We start from the raw sequence: 12,500 nt of genomic DNA, 5'->3' as shown, positions 1-12,500 counted from the left end.
TGGCCAGCCGCAGGATCTCGTTCTTGCTGAGCTTCTTGTCCGGCGGGTGCGTGGGGATGAGCTTGCGGAGCTCGGCGAACGCTCCGTTGACGTTCTGCTGGCGCCAGCGCTCGCGGCTGTTGGTGAAGATGCGGCGCACGATCTTGGGCTGGCCGGCTGGAGGGAGGAGAGGGGGGACAGAGGGGGGGTCGGGGGACGCACGGTGAGTTACGGGGAGCAAGGAGAGACGAGGGAGAGAGGAAGGGGAGAGGAAGGAGAGAGGAAGGAGAGAGGAAGGAGAGAGGAAGGAGAGACGAGGGAGAGATGAAGGGGAGAGGAAGGAGAGAGGAAGGAGAGAGGAAGGAGAAAGGAAGGAGAGAGGAAGGAGAGACGAGGGAGAGAGGAAGGAGAGAGGAAGGAGAAAGGAAGGAGAGAGGAAGGAGAGACGAGGGAGAGAGGAAGGAGAGAGGAAGGAGAGAGGAAGGAGAGAGCAAGGAGAGACGAGGGAGAGATGAAGGAGAGAGGAAGGAGAGAGGAAGGAGAAAGGAAGGAGAGAGCAAGGAGAGACGAGGGAGAGATGAAGGGGAGAGGAAGGAGAGAGGAAGGAGAAAGGAAGGAGAGAGCAAGGAGAGACGAGGGAGAGATGAAGGGGAGAGGAAGGAGAGAGGAAGGAGAGAGGAAGGAGAGAGCAAGGAGAGACGAGGGAGAGATGAAGGGGAGAGGAAGGAGAGAGGAAGGAGAGAGCAAGGAGAGAGGAAGGAAGTAGGAAGGAGAGGGAGGAAGGAGAGGGAGGAAGGAGAGAGGAAGGAAGTAGGAAGGAGAGGGAGGAAGGAGAGGGAAGTGGGGATGGAGGAGTGGACGGAGGAGGGGATGGGGGGTACGGAGAGGTGGGAGACGATCGGTGAGTTAAAGGGAGGGAGGAGAGGATGAGGAGAGAGGAAGGAGGGGAAGGAAGAGGAGGGAAGAGGGGATAGACATGTCGGCTTTCGAGGAAAAGAGGAGGAAGTGGAAGAGGAGAGGTTACAGGGGGTTGGGAGACAGAAAGGAGAGAGGAAGGAGAGAGAAGGAGAGAGTATGGAGATAGGAAGGAGATAAGAAGGAGATAGGAAGGAGAGAGTAAGTAGATAGGAAGGAGAGAGGTAGGAGAGAGGAAGGAGAGGGATGAAGAGGAGGGAAGAGGGGATGGACATGTAGGCTTTCGAGGAGAAGAGGAGGAGATAGAGCAGGAAATCAGGGAGAGGGAGGCAGTGGGGGAGGATGAGGAAGGGGAGAAGGAGCAGGAGGAGAAGAGGAGGAGGAAGAGGAGGAGAGGAAAGGAGAGGAAAGGAGGACAAACAAGCTGGTGGAAACATTAAATGAAATGCCATTGATGCACATGGAGATGGAACTGAAAACTTTGATTTGGATGAAAGAATGTGAAAAATGAAAAAAGAGCCTCAGAGGCTTCGGAAACAAGATGGCGCTACGTGACAAAATTGCTCTCGATATGATTTCAAAACGTAGTTACATTATTTATATTTACTCTATGGTGCCTTTACACCATGGAGTTAATAGTTTATCATGAACACAGTGTCGTATCGGCCTTATCCGGTGAATGTCAGCTATAATAACTAATTTTTTTGCCGAATACTGCCAAATACATCGATATGGAATTATGTGTTGTTGTTTCTAGGGTTTGAAATAAATTTTTTAGATTTCAATATTACATTTTTTTCTTATTTTCTCACCATATTCTGAAATATATCGGCATCGGACCAACCACCAAAATTAAGGAAGAAGACATGACGATTCCTCGAACACGGTGTTATAACGTCACGTGATCTTATAAACAACTTATAAACAACGCAAAACGCAGGCGCAGGTAACGTTCGAACCCAACCGCCCTCCTCCCGCTCCCCATCCACGCTGTGTTCCTGTCTATCGTGCTGCCCTTGGAACAGACTCAGACTATCTTAATCCCCCAGCCCATGCTGCAGTAGAAACCCTGGCATGGGGACTGGAGGGCTGCAGCCCACCCCCGCTCCCCCCCCCCCCCCCTCCCAGCCTTCCACCCCCAGCCTCCATCCCCCGGTGTGACAGGGAGTGGGCAGTGGATGTATTATAAATGTTTTACCTACGGACCTCAGCTCTAGCCTGAAAAAAAAAAATCGACAATCCTTGCTGACACACGGGTGAACGCCTGTAATCCCACATCAAAACCGCAGGCGTTCCACCCTGCAGGGCTGCATTACGTTCACATCCAGCGTGTGGTTGTTTCCTTTTAAGTATAATTCCAGTGACAGTGGGTGAGAGAGAGTGAGGAAGGGGAACGGGCTGACGGCGGCGTGAGCGAGGGGTGCATGCTGATTGGATGGGAGTCGTGTTGACGGCGATTGAGGATGAGGAGGAGGAGGGTTGGAATGGAGCGGAGAGGAGGAAGAGGACACAGCAGAGGTGCGCCTTACCATACTTATAAAGATCTAAAATGCGCCTACCCTCGTCGAACTCAACATCGTAAGGCGCTGGTCTGCGCTTTACCCTGTTGCTGGGGTACATGCCGTACTGGTCAGACTCCCCTCCGAGACTGAAGACAGGGGAGAACCGGGACGAACAACACACACACACACACACACACACACACACACACACACACATGGGTTAGGTTAACGCCTGGACAGGCCACAGACATATGGATGCCCAGACACACACATATGGACCCGCACACACACACACACACACACACACACACACACACACACACACACACACACACACACACACACACACACATTCACACACACACACACACACACACACACACACACACACACACACACACACACACACACACACACACACACACACACACACACACACACACACACACACACACAGTATTTTCTGGCAAAAACTCTTATCAAAAAGGAATTATGCATTATCAATCGGTAAAATGATTTAGAATCAATGTGCATGCGCTCGCGCTCACACATACACACACACGCATGCTCACACACAGTCACACACGTTCACATTTACAAACACACACACTCACACAAACATGTATTTTCTGGCAGAAACTCTATCAAAAATAGATAATTCATAATCAATGTGAAAAATGATTTGGAATCAATGTGCATGCATGCACCCGCGCTCACACACACAAACACACACACACACACACACACACACAAGCATGCATGCACGCTCAAACACAAACACACACACACACACACACACACACACACACACACACACACACACACACACACACACACACACACACACACACACACACACACACACACACACACATTGACATGCACTTCGAAAAGCAGCCGATGCTACAATAACCAAGTTGCAAGATTAATCTTCATTAAATTATTCACTTTTTTCAAACTTCCATTGTGAAAAGATAACTAATAACAATTAACGATTAAAAAAATAGACAAAACATGTCTATACATGTTCATAATTACCTGTTGATGGCGGCGAGAGGTTGCGCCAGGTTGTAGAGCATCGCTCGCGCCGGCAGTGGGAACGCGTTGGGGCTCAGCTGCACCATTCGAGCGTCGTCTCGTCGCGGTAGCGGAAACTGCACGGGAGGTCTGCGAAGTTCCGTGCTCGGCACCAAATGGCTCTCCGTCCTCTGCTCTAGCGCTTTTATAGCGTCTCTCCTCGAGAGCTCGATCACTGGCACTTCCCTTTTCAGGTCAAGGGCGTCGTGAGAGGCAGTTTCCTTGGCAACGCCGTTGATGATGATGATGGTCCCGTTGCTCGAGTTCTGCAGAGGGACGTCATCATCTGTCTCCTTAACCCCCTCTCCGGTGAAGTCCCCCGCCTCCCTCGAGTCTTCGTCAGCTTTGCATCCATTGAGTCTGGTGATGGAGTCCTCCTTCTCTCGAGGACTGGACGCCACGTCGGGACTCCCGGGACAAAGCTCTTGCTTCCGTTTTTCCATCATTTTCATCACCACGCGCACAAACCCACGAGCCCTAGATCCTGAAATAGGTCCAACAATTACGCCTTATGTTCGGATGGAAAAAAAGACAAACCGTTCCTGAACCCTATGATATATTTTCTCGATTCCTCTACTCAAAATAGACCTTAATAAAAAACACAGCAACGGATTGCCCACAACGAGGCCCACCAGAAATGATTCGTTAATCAATTTGACCAATGACCATCTAATTACCTAGGAATGGATGCATTGTTCTCCTCATAAGCCCCGCATGCAACGGATCTTGTAATAATTAGGCCTAGGCCTATATTGTGGTTTTCAACGAACGAAACGATGTCAACATCATGTAATGTCAGGTCCCGGGATGTGGAATGCCTCTCTCCTCTCGGACCGTTTGCAGGTTGCAGATTGCGGTGCAGCCTGTTTCTTCAGCGAAGGCGGTTTGGGTGTTCCCTTAAGTTCAACCGATTTGGAAAAGATAAGGTTTAGGGACCCCCCACGCCCCCCCTTTAAGATTAACAGAATGCCACACGTTTAGGCTATAATGTTAAGTGGCCGAGCTTATATTGTCTTGCCTACTTTATGTTAAGGAATATACAATATGATTACGTTTAATATTCGAGTATTACCGATGACCTATAATAATGGAATCTATTGAATTGTTTGGGCTGGAAATGTTAATGTAGGCTACACATAACGACCGTTAATGTGTGTAAAGTGAACTTGGCCCTGGACTGGCTGTAGGCTACTGGAATATACTCTCTCGATGGGAGCGTTATTGTTCCTCTGCAGCAATACTAAATGATGGATATTGGCAACAATAATGTGACATTGATTTAATACTGTTTAGGCTATTAACGTCATTTACGTTCTCTGTCGAGATATAATATCATCCGTTAGCTTACTCCTATTGGCACTACAGTGGTGGTAAAAGCTGATATAATAAAGCTATGGATGCATTGAAGGTTCTTATCTGCGGTCCATTGTTGCAAATACAGTATAAATATTTTAGGTTTTATTTTTGGTCGAGGCCTGGTTGTGATGGGGTTTCAGAGAACATCAAAAGGTATGCTAATCATAGCCTATGTAATCGGTGTCCTATAAACACACATTTAGATCTAATTCGTTGTTATTACAGCCTGATATCTCCATCATATTACAAGACAATATAATATTTAAACAGACTTGAGGAAACCCACCAGCGCATTTTAATGCAGGACATTTTACAACAGGCCTGTGGCCCGTTATTTATCCTCAGAGTGAAATCCGTCCTATCGGACAATAACAGAACGAAAACAAAAATCCCACACAACGCGAATTAAATGTACGCATATTCACACCAAAATAAAAGCCCTCCCCCGGCGCTAAAAAATAAGAGAAATACGCGTTTCGCCCTTACCGTTCCTGCCGTGTTGTTGACGTTACTGTGTAAGTGGAGCCATTTTGTGAGTGGGTCATCCATATCTGAGCTTTCCCCCCCCCTCCGTGCCAGTGGTGGAACAGTGTGGAAACAGTGTGTGTATGTGTGTGTGTGTGTGTGTGTATATATCTGCGTGTGTGTGTGTGTGTGTGTGGAGCTGGAAGTCACTCTGAGTTATTCCTCGCTGCATCAGTATGGGGAGCGGAACACAGGCCGCAATGTGGCCGGGCCAGATAAGAGTCGCGGCAGCGGCCTCTTCGTCCCGATAAGCCCCCCTAAACCCATTATTTATGAAATGATTCATTATTATTTGGCCGTCGTATGGGCTATACGGGCTTGTGGAGGGCAACGCATAAAAAAAACGATAGGGAGGCAAACAGCAGCAGCAGCAGGCCCGTAACGGTGCGAGGTGCAGCTTGAGTTATATGGTGGAGGTGCTTTTTAATTTTTTGATGAAAGAAAGCAATAGCAAAAGGTTAAGCTTTTTCGGCCTGTTATTTTTTCTTCATTTTTTATTTTTTTTTTTAACTAAAAGCTCTTAGCCTGTTCCACCATACAATGATGATAAAGGGCCGGTCATTATTTGAATACTATAAGGCTTCAATAGAATATGTAGCAGTCTATTGAAAGGTATTAGGCACATAGGTCAACGACAGCGAACATAACACACGGATCTAATTATTGCCCTGTGGCATCAATGCACAGTGTGTAATTACAATAGGCCTACCTATTGTTATTATAATAGTCGCAGCTAATGGCTGATAAAAATCGGGCAGGTTTTCAAATTTATATTTTTTAAAATCTGACCTATAGAGCGGAGATGGCAAAATACTGAAAAAGAAAAAATATATATATTGGCTTGTTGTGCTTGTATGGCTGGAGTCGATATGAGGTTGGGACTGGGCCCACTAATCCCCAGGGTCCGCAATGGGAGACATGGTTTAGACAGATAAATGCGTATCGGCCCAGCAGCATCAGATAAAGCGCTGGGAAGATCAACGGTGAGTCGCTATCACAGAACACTCAGGATCAGGCGGAACGGCCGCAGGTACCGGGGTCTCATCACGGATGGAAATCAGTCCGCTTTTTGTGGGATAAAGGGCCGTTTAAAATATATAGCCTACATTTAACTAGAAGATCAGTTGAGACCACACAAGTGTCTTCAGATTACCTAATAGCCATTCAGGTTGTCAAACGAATAAAAGATAGATATAGATAGGTCTAGGCTACTGTAAATATATATATATATATATATAGATGCATTTATATTCACATTCAGTGTACACAGATAGATATAGAAAGCTAGAGATAGGTAGATAGATAGATAGATAGATAGATAGATAGATAGATAGATAGATAGATAGATAGATAGATAGATAGATAGATAGATAGATAGATAGATAGATAGATACATAGATACATAGATACATAGGCTACATACATACATACATACATACATACATACATACATACATACATACATACATACATACATACATACATGCATACATACATACATACATACATACACACACACACACACACACGCATACATACATACATACATACATACATACATACATACATACATACATACATACATACATACATACATACATACATACATACATACATACATACATACATACATACATACATACATACATACATACATGCATACAGACAGATAGATATATAGCTTATGATCCATCTTTAGGACTTTACATTTCGAACTACAACATGGGCTATTTCTACTTTGATGAGGAAAACCCTGGAACCTCACGACGGTTCCTCCCAGCTCACGACCACATGCCTCTCAGACGGCTTCAGTCACGACTCACGAGCCGCTCTCTGCATCCTGTGTGGTAACAAGGGAAATCGAAACCAACAACCGTGCCAAGATTTGGAGGAGTAGATTTTCGGTTGAAGTGGTTTCTTGACCACTTTTACAAATTATCTATCTGAGCGTATTTTTTTTCTTTTCTTTGTGCAAATAAATGGCTATTTTATGAAATTATTATATTTGTTTTTTTTGAAGAATATCAAACATTCTCTTTTAGATACATTGGTTATTAGTAAATGGTAAATGTACACATCAAGCATTTTATATGTATAAACTATGGGCTAGATGCCAACGTCTATTAGCCAACGTCAAATGGGTTGTCGTTATGTATGTGTTTGTGTGTGTGTCTATGTGTGTGTGTGTGTGTGTGTGTGTGTGTGTGCGCGCGTATGTGTGTGTGTGCGTGTGTCTGTGCCATGTGGACAGTATAGTGTGCTACTGTGTTTTTTTTCTGTTTTCTTTTATTTATCTATTCAGGAATCATATGATCAGTGGCATCGTGCAAATAACATGTTTTTTCATCATCTTTGCTTAAACAATTATTTATTACGAACAACAATGTAATTGTGCATTGTAACCACGTGATTGTAACAACAAAAGTACACAAACAGAGTGGGTGCTGTAAGTGCCAATACATAGCATATTTTCTGGATTGTGCAACAGAACATTATTAAACATAAAAAAATTATCACATGGATCGAACCATTATGGAAGCTGAATTTGCAAACGTCCAACATTGCGTATTGCAACATAGACTTTGGATTATCCTGTATCAGTGGATGTAACACGCACACAAAAGTCATGTTAGACTTTCATCCTCTTTTCACAGGTCCTGCTTCCTGTCACATCGTTGAGAGGGGCTTGGGGGGGGGGGGGGGGGGGGGCAGGTTGGTGTAGTGGTGAGGTGGGCCAAAAGATTTTGCTTCTGATCCCCATCGTTCACAGCCTGCCTGTAGTGGACATCGTTGAGCAAGAGGCCTAAACAGTACCTTAACTCAATGCACTGTATGTGTCTGCTAAAATAATAATAATTATAATGACTAAGGATGGCTTTTCATTGATTTCAACGCTAAATATTGCAATTAAACCCATTTTAATTTGCCCACAGAGAAAGGGCACTCAGTTGAGAAGTCACTCAGTTGCAAACTTTCCATGGCTTCCGTGACAAACGTTAGAATCCCACTCTATTATAATAAAACCCAAAGAATCTAAATAAACCACACTGACTCATGGACAGAGGCCTGTCCAGACTTGTTTTAATAGGGGTCCAGGAGTGGCCCGCAATAACACAGGGAGGGAGGGGGGGTCCCGACCACAACACTGTAGCTCTGGAGAGCAGTGTGGAAAACCCATCCAAACAACGGTATTGGTTTTCCTGCACTACAGCGCTTCTGTTATTGTATCGTGCGATAGTCCAATCCGTCCGCCGCAGCGGGTCCATTATCCAAGATTCAACGGTTCCTGCGCCTGGACTCTGATTGGCGGGTTAAGATCCTATCAACGACCACCGCGAGAAGGGCGTGGCACATGCAGTGGCAAATCTGCCACCACCTATTCTGGACCGGGGGGGGAGGGGGGGGGGCGAGGGGCGTGTGCCACCCCAGCCTCTTGTCCACCCCCCCCCCCCCCCCCTACCCCCCCTGTGGACCCTTCCCCGCCCCTGTCATCCCTCGCAACGTCACCGGCCGGTGACTTTGCGAGCGCCCGGCGCTGTGGTCCTCCCCCTTCCCGCCCCTACGGGGCGTGTCCCGCGGCGGGCTTGGGTTTGAGGGGCGGGCCGCCGCGGCGGCAGGGCATGACGCGCAGGCAGGCGGTGCTCTCGCGCCGGGTCATGAGGCGGGTCACCTGGTCCAGGGTCAGCCCCGCCACCGGCTCGCCGTTCACCTGCAGGATCTCGTCACCCACGCCCAGGAGCCCCGCGTAGGGCCCGTCCACGGCCCGCCACGCTGCTGCCGCCGCTGCTGCTGCTGCTGCCCACCTTCTCGATGTACACGCCTGCAGGGGGGGGGGGGGGGGGGGAGGGTATTTGGGTGTGTGGGGGGTGTGGGGGGGGGGGGGGGTGGAAGTGTGTGTGTTTGTGTGGGGAGTTGTGGGTGTGCGTGTGCGTGCGTGTGTGTGGGTGTGTTTGTTTGTGTGTTAGGGTGGGTTTGGGGGGGAGGGGGTGGGTATTGGTATGTGGGTGTGTGTGTGCGTGCGTGCGTGCGTCGTGGGTGTGTGTGTGTGTGTGTGTGTGTGTTTGTGTGTGTGTGTGTGTGTGTGTGTGTGTGTGTGTGTGTGTGTGTGTGTGTGTGTGTGTGTGTGTGTGTGTGTGTGTGTGTGTGTGTGTGTTTGTGTGTGTGTGTGTGTGTGTGTGTGTGTGTGTGTGTGTGTGTGTGTGTGTGTGTGTGTGTGTGTGTGTGTGTGTGTGAATAGGGGAGTGGATGAAGGAAATAGGCCGGGTTTTTAGGGGTGGAAAAACAAAAGAAGATGAGAAAAGAGGCTCGATGCCAATGCTGTTATTTCCTGTACATGTTGTTGTTTTTTTCGCCATCATGCTTATGGAGTCAAGCCACGGCAATCTGGTGACTCAACCACTTTATTGGTTTGACCTCGTCGTTGTGACTATAAGATTGTATAGCCTGATGGTTTTTGGTATATGTGGTTTTACATGTCTTTTATATTTGGCTGTACGCTGACTGTGATGGTGCCCAGTCATACTACAGCACACATACTAGCGCAGATTAAAAATACACTACAGCAATAAATATTAACAGCAGCAATGAACCGAAACAGAATTCAAGAGCCTACCTGTGTTCGCTCGGCCCTTGCCTCTGGAGATGAGGAAGCCGAAGGGCTCGTTGGGGGGTCTGGTGAGCTCCAGCAGGAGGGTCCCGTCGGGGGAGGCCTGGGCCACCTTACCGACGGGACGCACCGTCCTGGAGGTGACCGGCGCCTCCTCCACGCTCAGACCCCGACGCAGCTCCACCTGCGGGCTCGCAGGACTGTCGGAACAGAAGGAATGCAGTTAGGAACATTTATTGAATTGGTTTAATTTGGTTTATGACTGTGCAATGGAAGACACATGTTCTACCTGGGTGCCAGGCCGTATGGTATCTGCACTTCTCCCAGTGTAGTCGACCGTTCAGTTCTTTTCTCGAGACTCTGCACGGAGGAGGCCTTACGCAGCTGGGCCAATGGCAACACCTAGTGGCGGGACATTGGTATTACATCCACCCACATGCTTAACCTATGCGATGTGAATAGTGTAATAATCCGTAAATAATCATTTAGCATTTAGCATTAGGCAGCCCACCCCAGGTAATGATAACATTTATACGAGAGGAAAATCCATTATTTATGTAAATAAGCATTTTAAAAGGGATACATTTATTAAATAGAGTATAGCATATATATAATAATACTTTTTTCAAAAGTAACTAGAAAATTGACTTAAAAAAAGTATATATTTGTACACGATATGTTTGTGATTATAGTTTCTTAATATTGCATGCATTTACGATTCAAATCATATTTTTAAATGTATTATAAATTAATCAAAATATTTCTTTAGTCTATAATCAAATATGTTAAGGCAACATTCAACCAAGACAACAGCACAACTCCAATGCAAATCAACTGACACTAGGACACACACAGAGACACACACGCACACACACACACACACACACACACACACACACACACACACACACACACACACACACACACACACACACACACACACACACACACACACACACACACACACACACACACACACACACACACACACACATCCCCCCCACCGTGGAGTGCAGGCTCTGCAGCGAGGGGGTCCTTTGGAGGCGGCCGGGGGCCGGGAGTCGGCGCGTGGGGCTTGGGGAGGGGGAGCCTGGGGCCCCGCGGGGGTCCGCCGGCAGGCTGAGCTGCTCCATGCTGCTGGAGCGCCGGCCCTTCACCAGCTTGCCCACGCTGTTCAGCCCGATGGAGGAGAAGAAGCGCCGCAGGGACAGCTTGGACCGGCCGTCTCGCTCCGCCGCCACTTTGCTACAAACACGCAGGATTGTGTTGCAAACTAGCACGTGTGCGAAAACACTCAAACACCGCATCTGGTTTGTCCAATGTAATTGCTGTGTCCACATCGAATAAACAATGATAATATATAATAAATAATAAGTAAAAATTGAGTTTTATTTCGATTGATTGACATTTGATCCGTTGACGTGGCTAGGTAGATGGAGACACGTGCACACTACGGCCGTTTTAATCGCAAGGATCTGATAGATATCTAATACCCGGAGTTCACCAGCAGAGGGCAGCATTTAATCAAAAAGACAAATAACTTCAAGAGGAAATGTCTGAAACCTCTTACAACTAAGCAATTAGCGTTAGGCAGCAACCCACCCCAGGTAACGACACAATTGATATGAGAGAAAAATATGCATTATTTATGTAAATAAGGATTATAAAGGGGATACATTTATAACGTGCGCATTTGGGCCAATGGCAACACCTAGTGGCGGAACGTTGGTGGTCACTGGTTTGCTTTGAGTGTGAGGATTAAAGATTTGCGGAAAGAGAATAGCAGGAGAGCATTTAGCATGGGTCAAGACAGCGTCCTATTGGTTCAGGCTCACCGTGGCGACGGCGTGTCCACGAACGCATCCCATTGGGCCTCGGCCTTCAGATGCTCTGCCCTCAGCAGCTCCGCCCGGAGGTCCTCTGCCCGCGATAGGGCCATGCAACGGGGGCTGGGACGGCCCTCGCACCCGGGGTCTCCGCCCTGGGACATACCTGCAGAGGGAGAGAGAGAGAGAGAGAGAGAGAGAGAGAGAGAGAGAGAGAGAGAGAGAGAGAGAGAGAGAGAGAGAGAGAGAGAGAGAGAGAGAGAGAGAGAGAGAGGGAGAGGGAGAGAGAGATAGAGAGAAAGAGAGGGATAAACGACATGCCAGGCAATTAAAAGTTTTAAAAGATTGTACTTTTCTATTTATTCTTTATTTCTCTATGTTACAGACTATTGACACGGATTAGTTCAATATTTTTTTCCTTCTCTCTTTTTATTATGTACTATTAACTCTTCTGGCTTTACTGAACTGATTACAGGATTCTTTAAATCCCGAACCCAGCCCTGAGCAGAGGAAATCATTTTTCTGCTACTTCACCATTGTTGGGATTAATTTGGAAAACTTTGATCCCATGGGCTGCATTTTTTTTCTAATAATACATATAAGACTGAGAGGTAACAAGCTTTTGCAAAGTGGATTCAAATCTATAGTCTGATCTGGTCTAGAGGGTTCAAAACGTTAGCAGTGGATTAAATAGTGTCCAGTAGTGAATCTGCA

The 12,500-nt window shown here is 47.0% G+C and overlaps 2 protein-coding genes across 4 annotated transcripts in view; both read right to left on the bottom strand.

Moving 5' to 3' along the window:
* The window catches only part of tal1 (T-cell acute lymphocytic leukemia 1), a 7,495-nt gene extending 1,990 nt beyond the window's left edge, over window positions 1-5,505 (bottom strand). The window contains exons 1-4 of one of the 3 annotated variants that reach the window (XM_060058481.1): window positions 5,316-5,505; window positions 3,435-3,957; window positions 2,424-2,542; window positions 1-156 (exon numbers count right to left, since the gene is read on the bottom strand). The exon at window positions 1-156 is cut by the window's left edge and continues 1,990 nt beyond it. In XM_060058481.1, the coding sequence (XP_059914464.1) occupies window positions 1-156; window positions 2,424-2,542; window positions 3,435-3,925 (766 nt within the window). In that variant the 5' untranslated portion in view covers window positions 3,926-3,957; window positions 5,316-5,505. Of the gene's footprint in view, window positions 157-2,423; window positions 2,543-3,434; window positions 3,958-4,150; window positions 5,282-5,315 lie in introns of those variants that run through there. The other 2 variants (XM_060058479.1, XM_060058480.1) reach the window with 2 other exon arrangements.
* A 3,359-nt stretch (window positions 5,506-8,864) lies between these two features.
* LOC132462754 (uncharacterized protein KIAA1614-like) lies at window positions 8,865-12,227 on the bottom strand. Its single transcript, XM_060058482.1, has 5 exons — window positions 11,796-12,227; window positions 10,965-11,205; window positions 10,250-10,362; window positions 9,967-10,160; window positions 8,865-9,174 (listed from the first exon to the last, which is right to left on the bottom strand). The coding sequence occupies exons 1-5, from the start codon at window positions 11,948-11,950 to the stop codon at window positions 9,077-9,079; spliced, it is 801 nt and encodes a 266-aa protein (XP_059914465.1). The 5' UTR covers window positions 11,951-12,227; the 3' UTR covers window positions 8,865-9,076.
* Between the last annotated feature and the right edge of the window lie 273 nt (window positions 12,228-12,500).

Source organism: Gadus macrocephalus, chromosome 8, assembly GCF_031168955.1.
Source record: "Gadus macrocephalus chromosome 8, ASM3116895v1".
NCBI classification, from domain to species: domain Eukaryota; kingdom Metazoa; phylum Chordata; class Actinopteri; order Gadiformes; family Gadidae; genus Gadus; species Gadus macrocephalus.
This window is presented reverse-complemented; position numbering and strand designations above follow the sequence as displayed.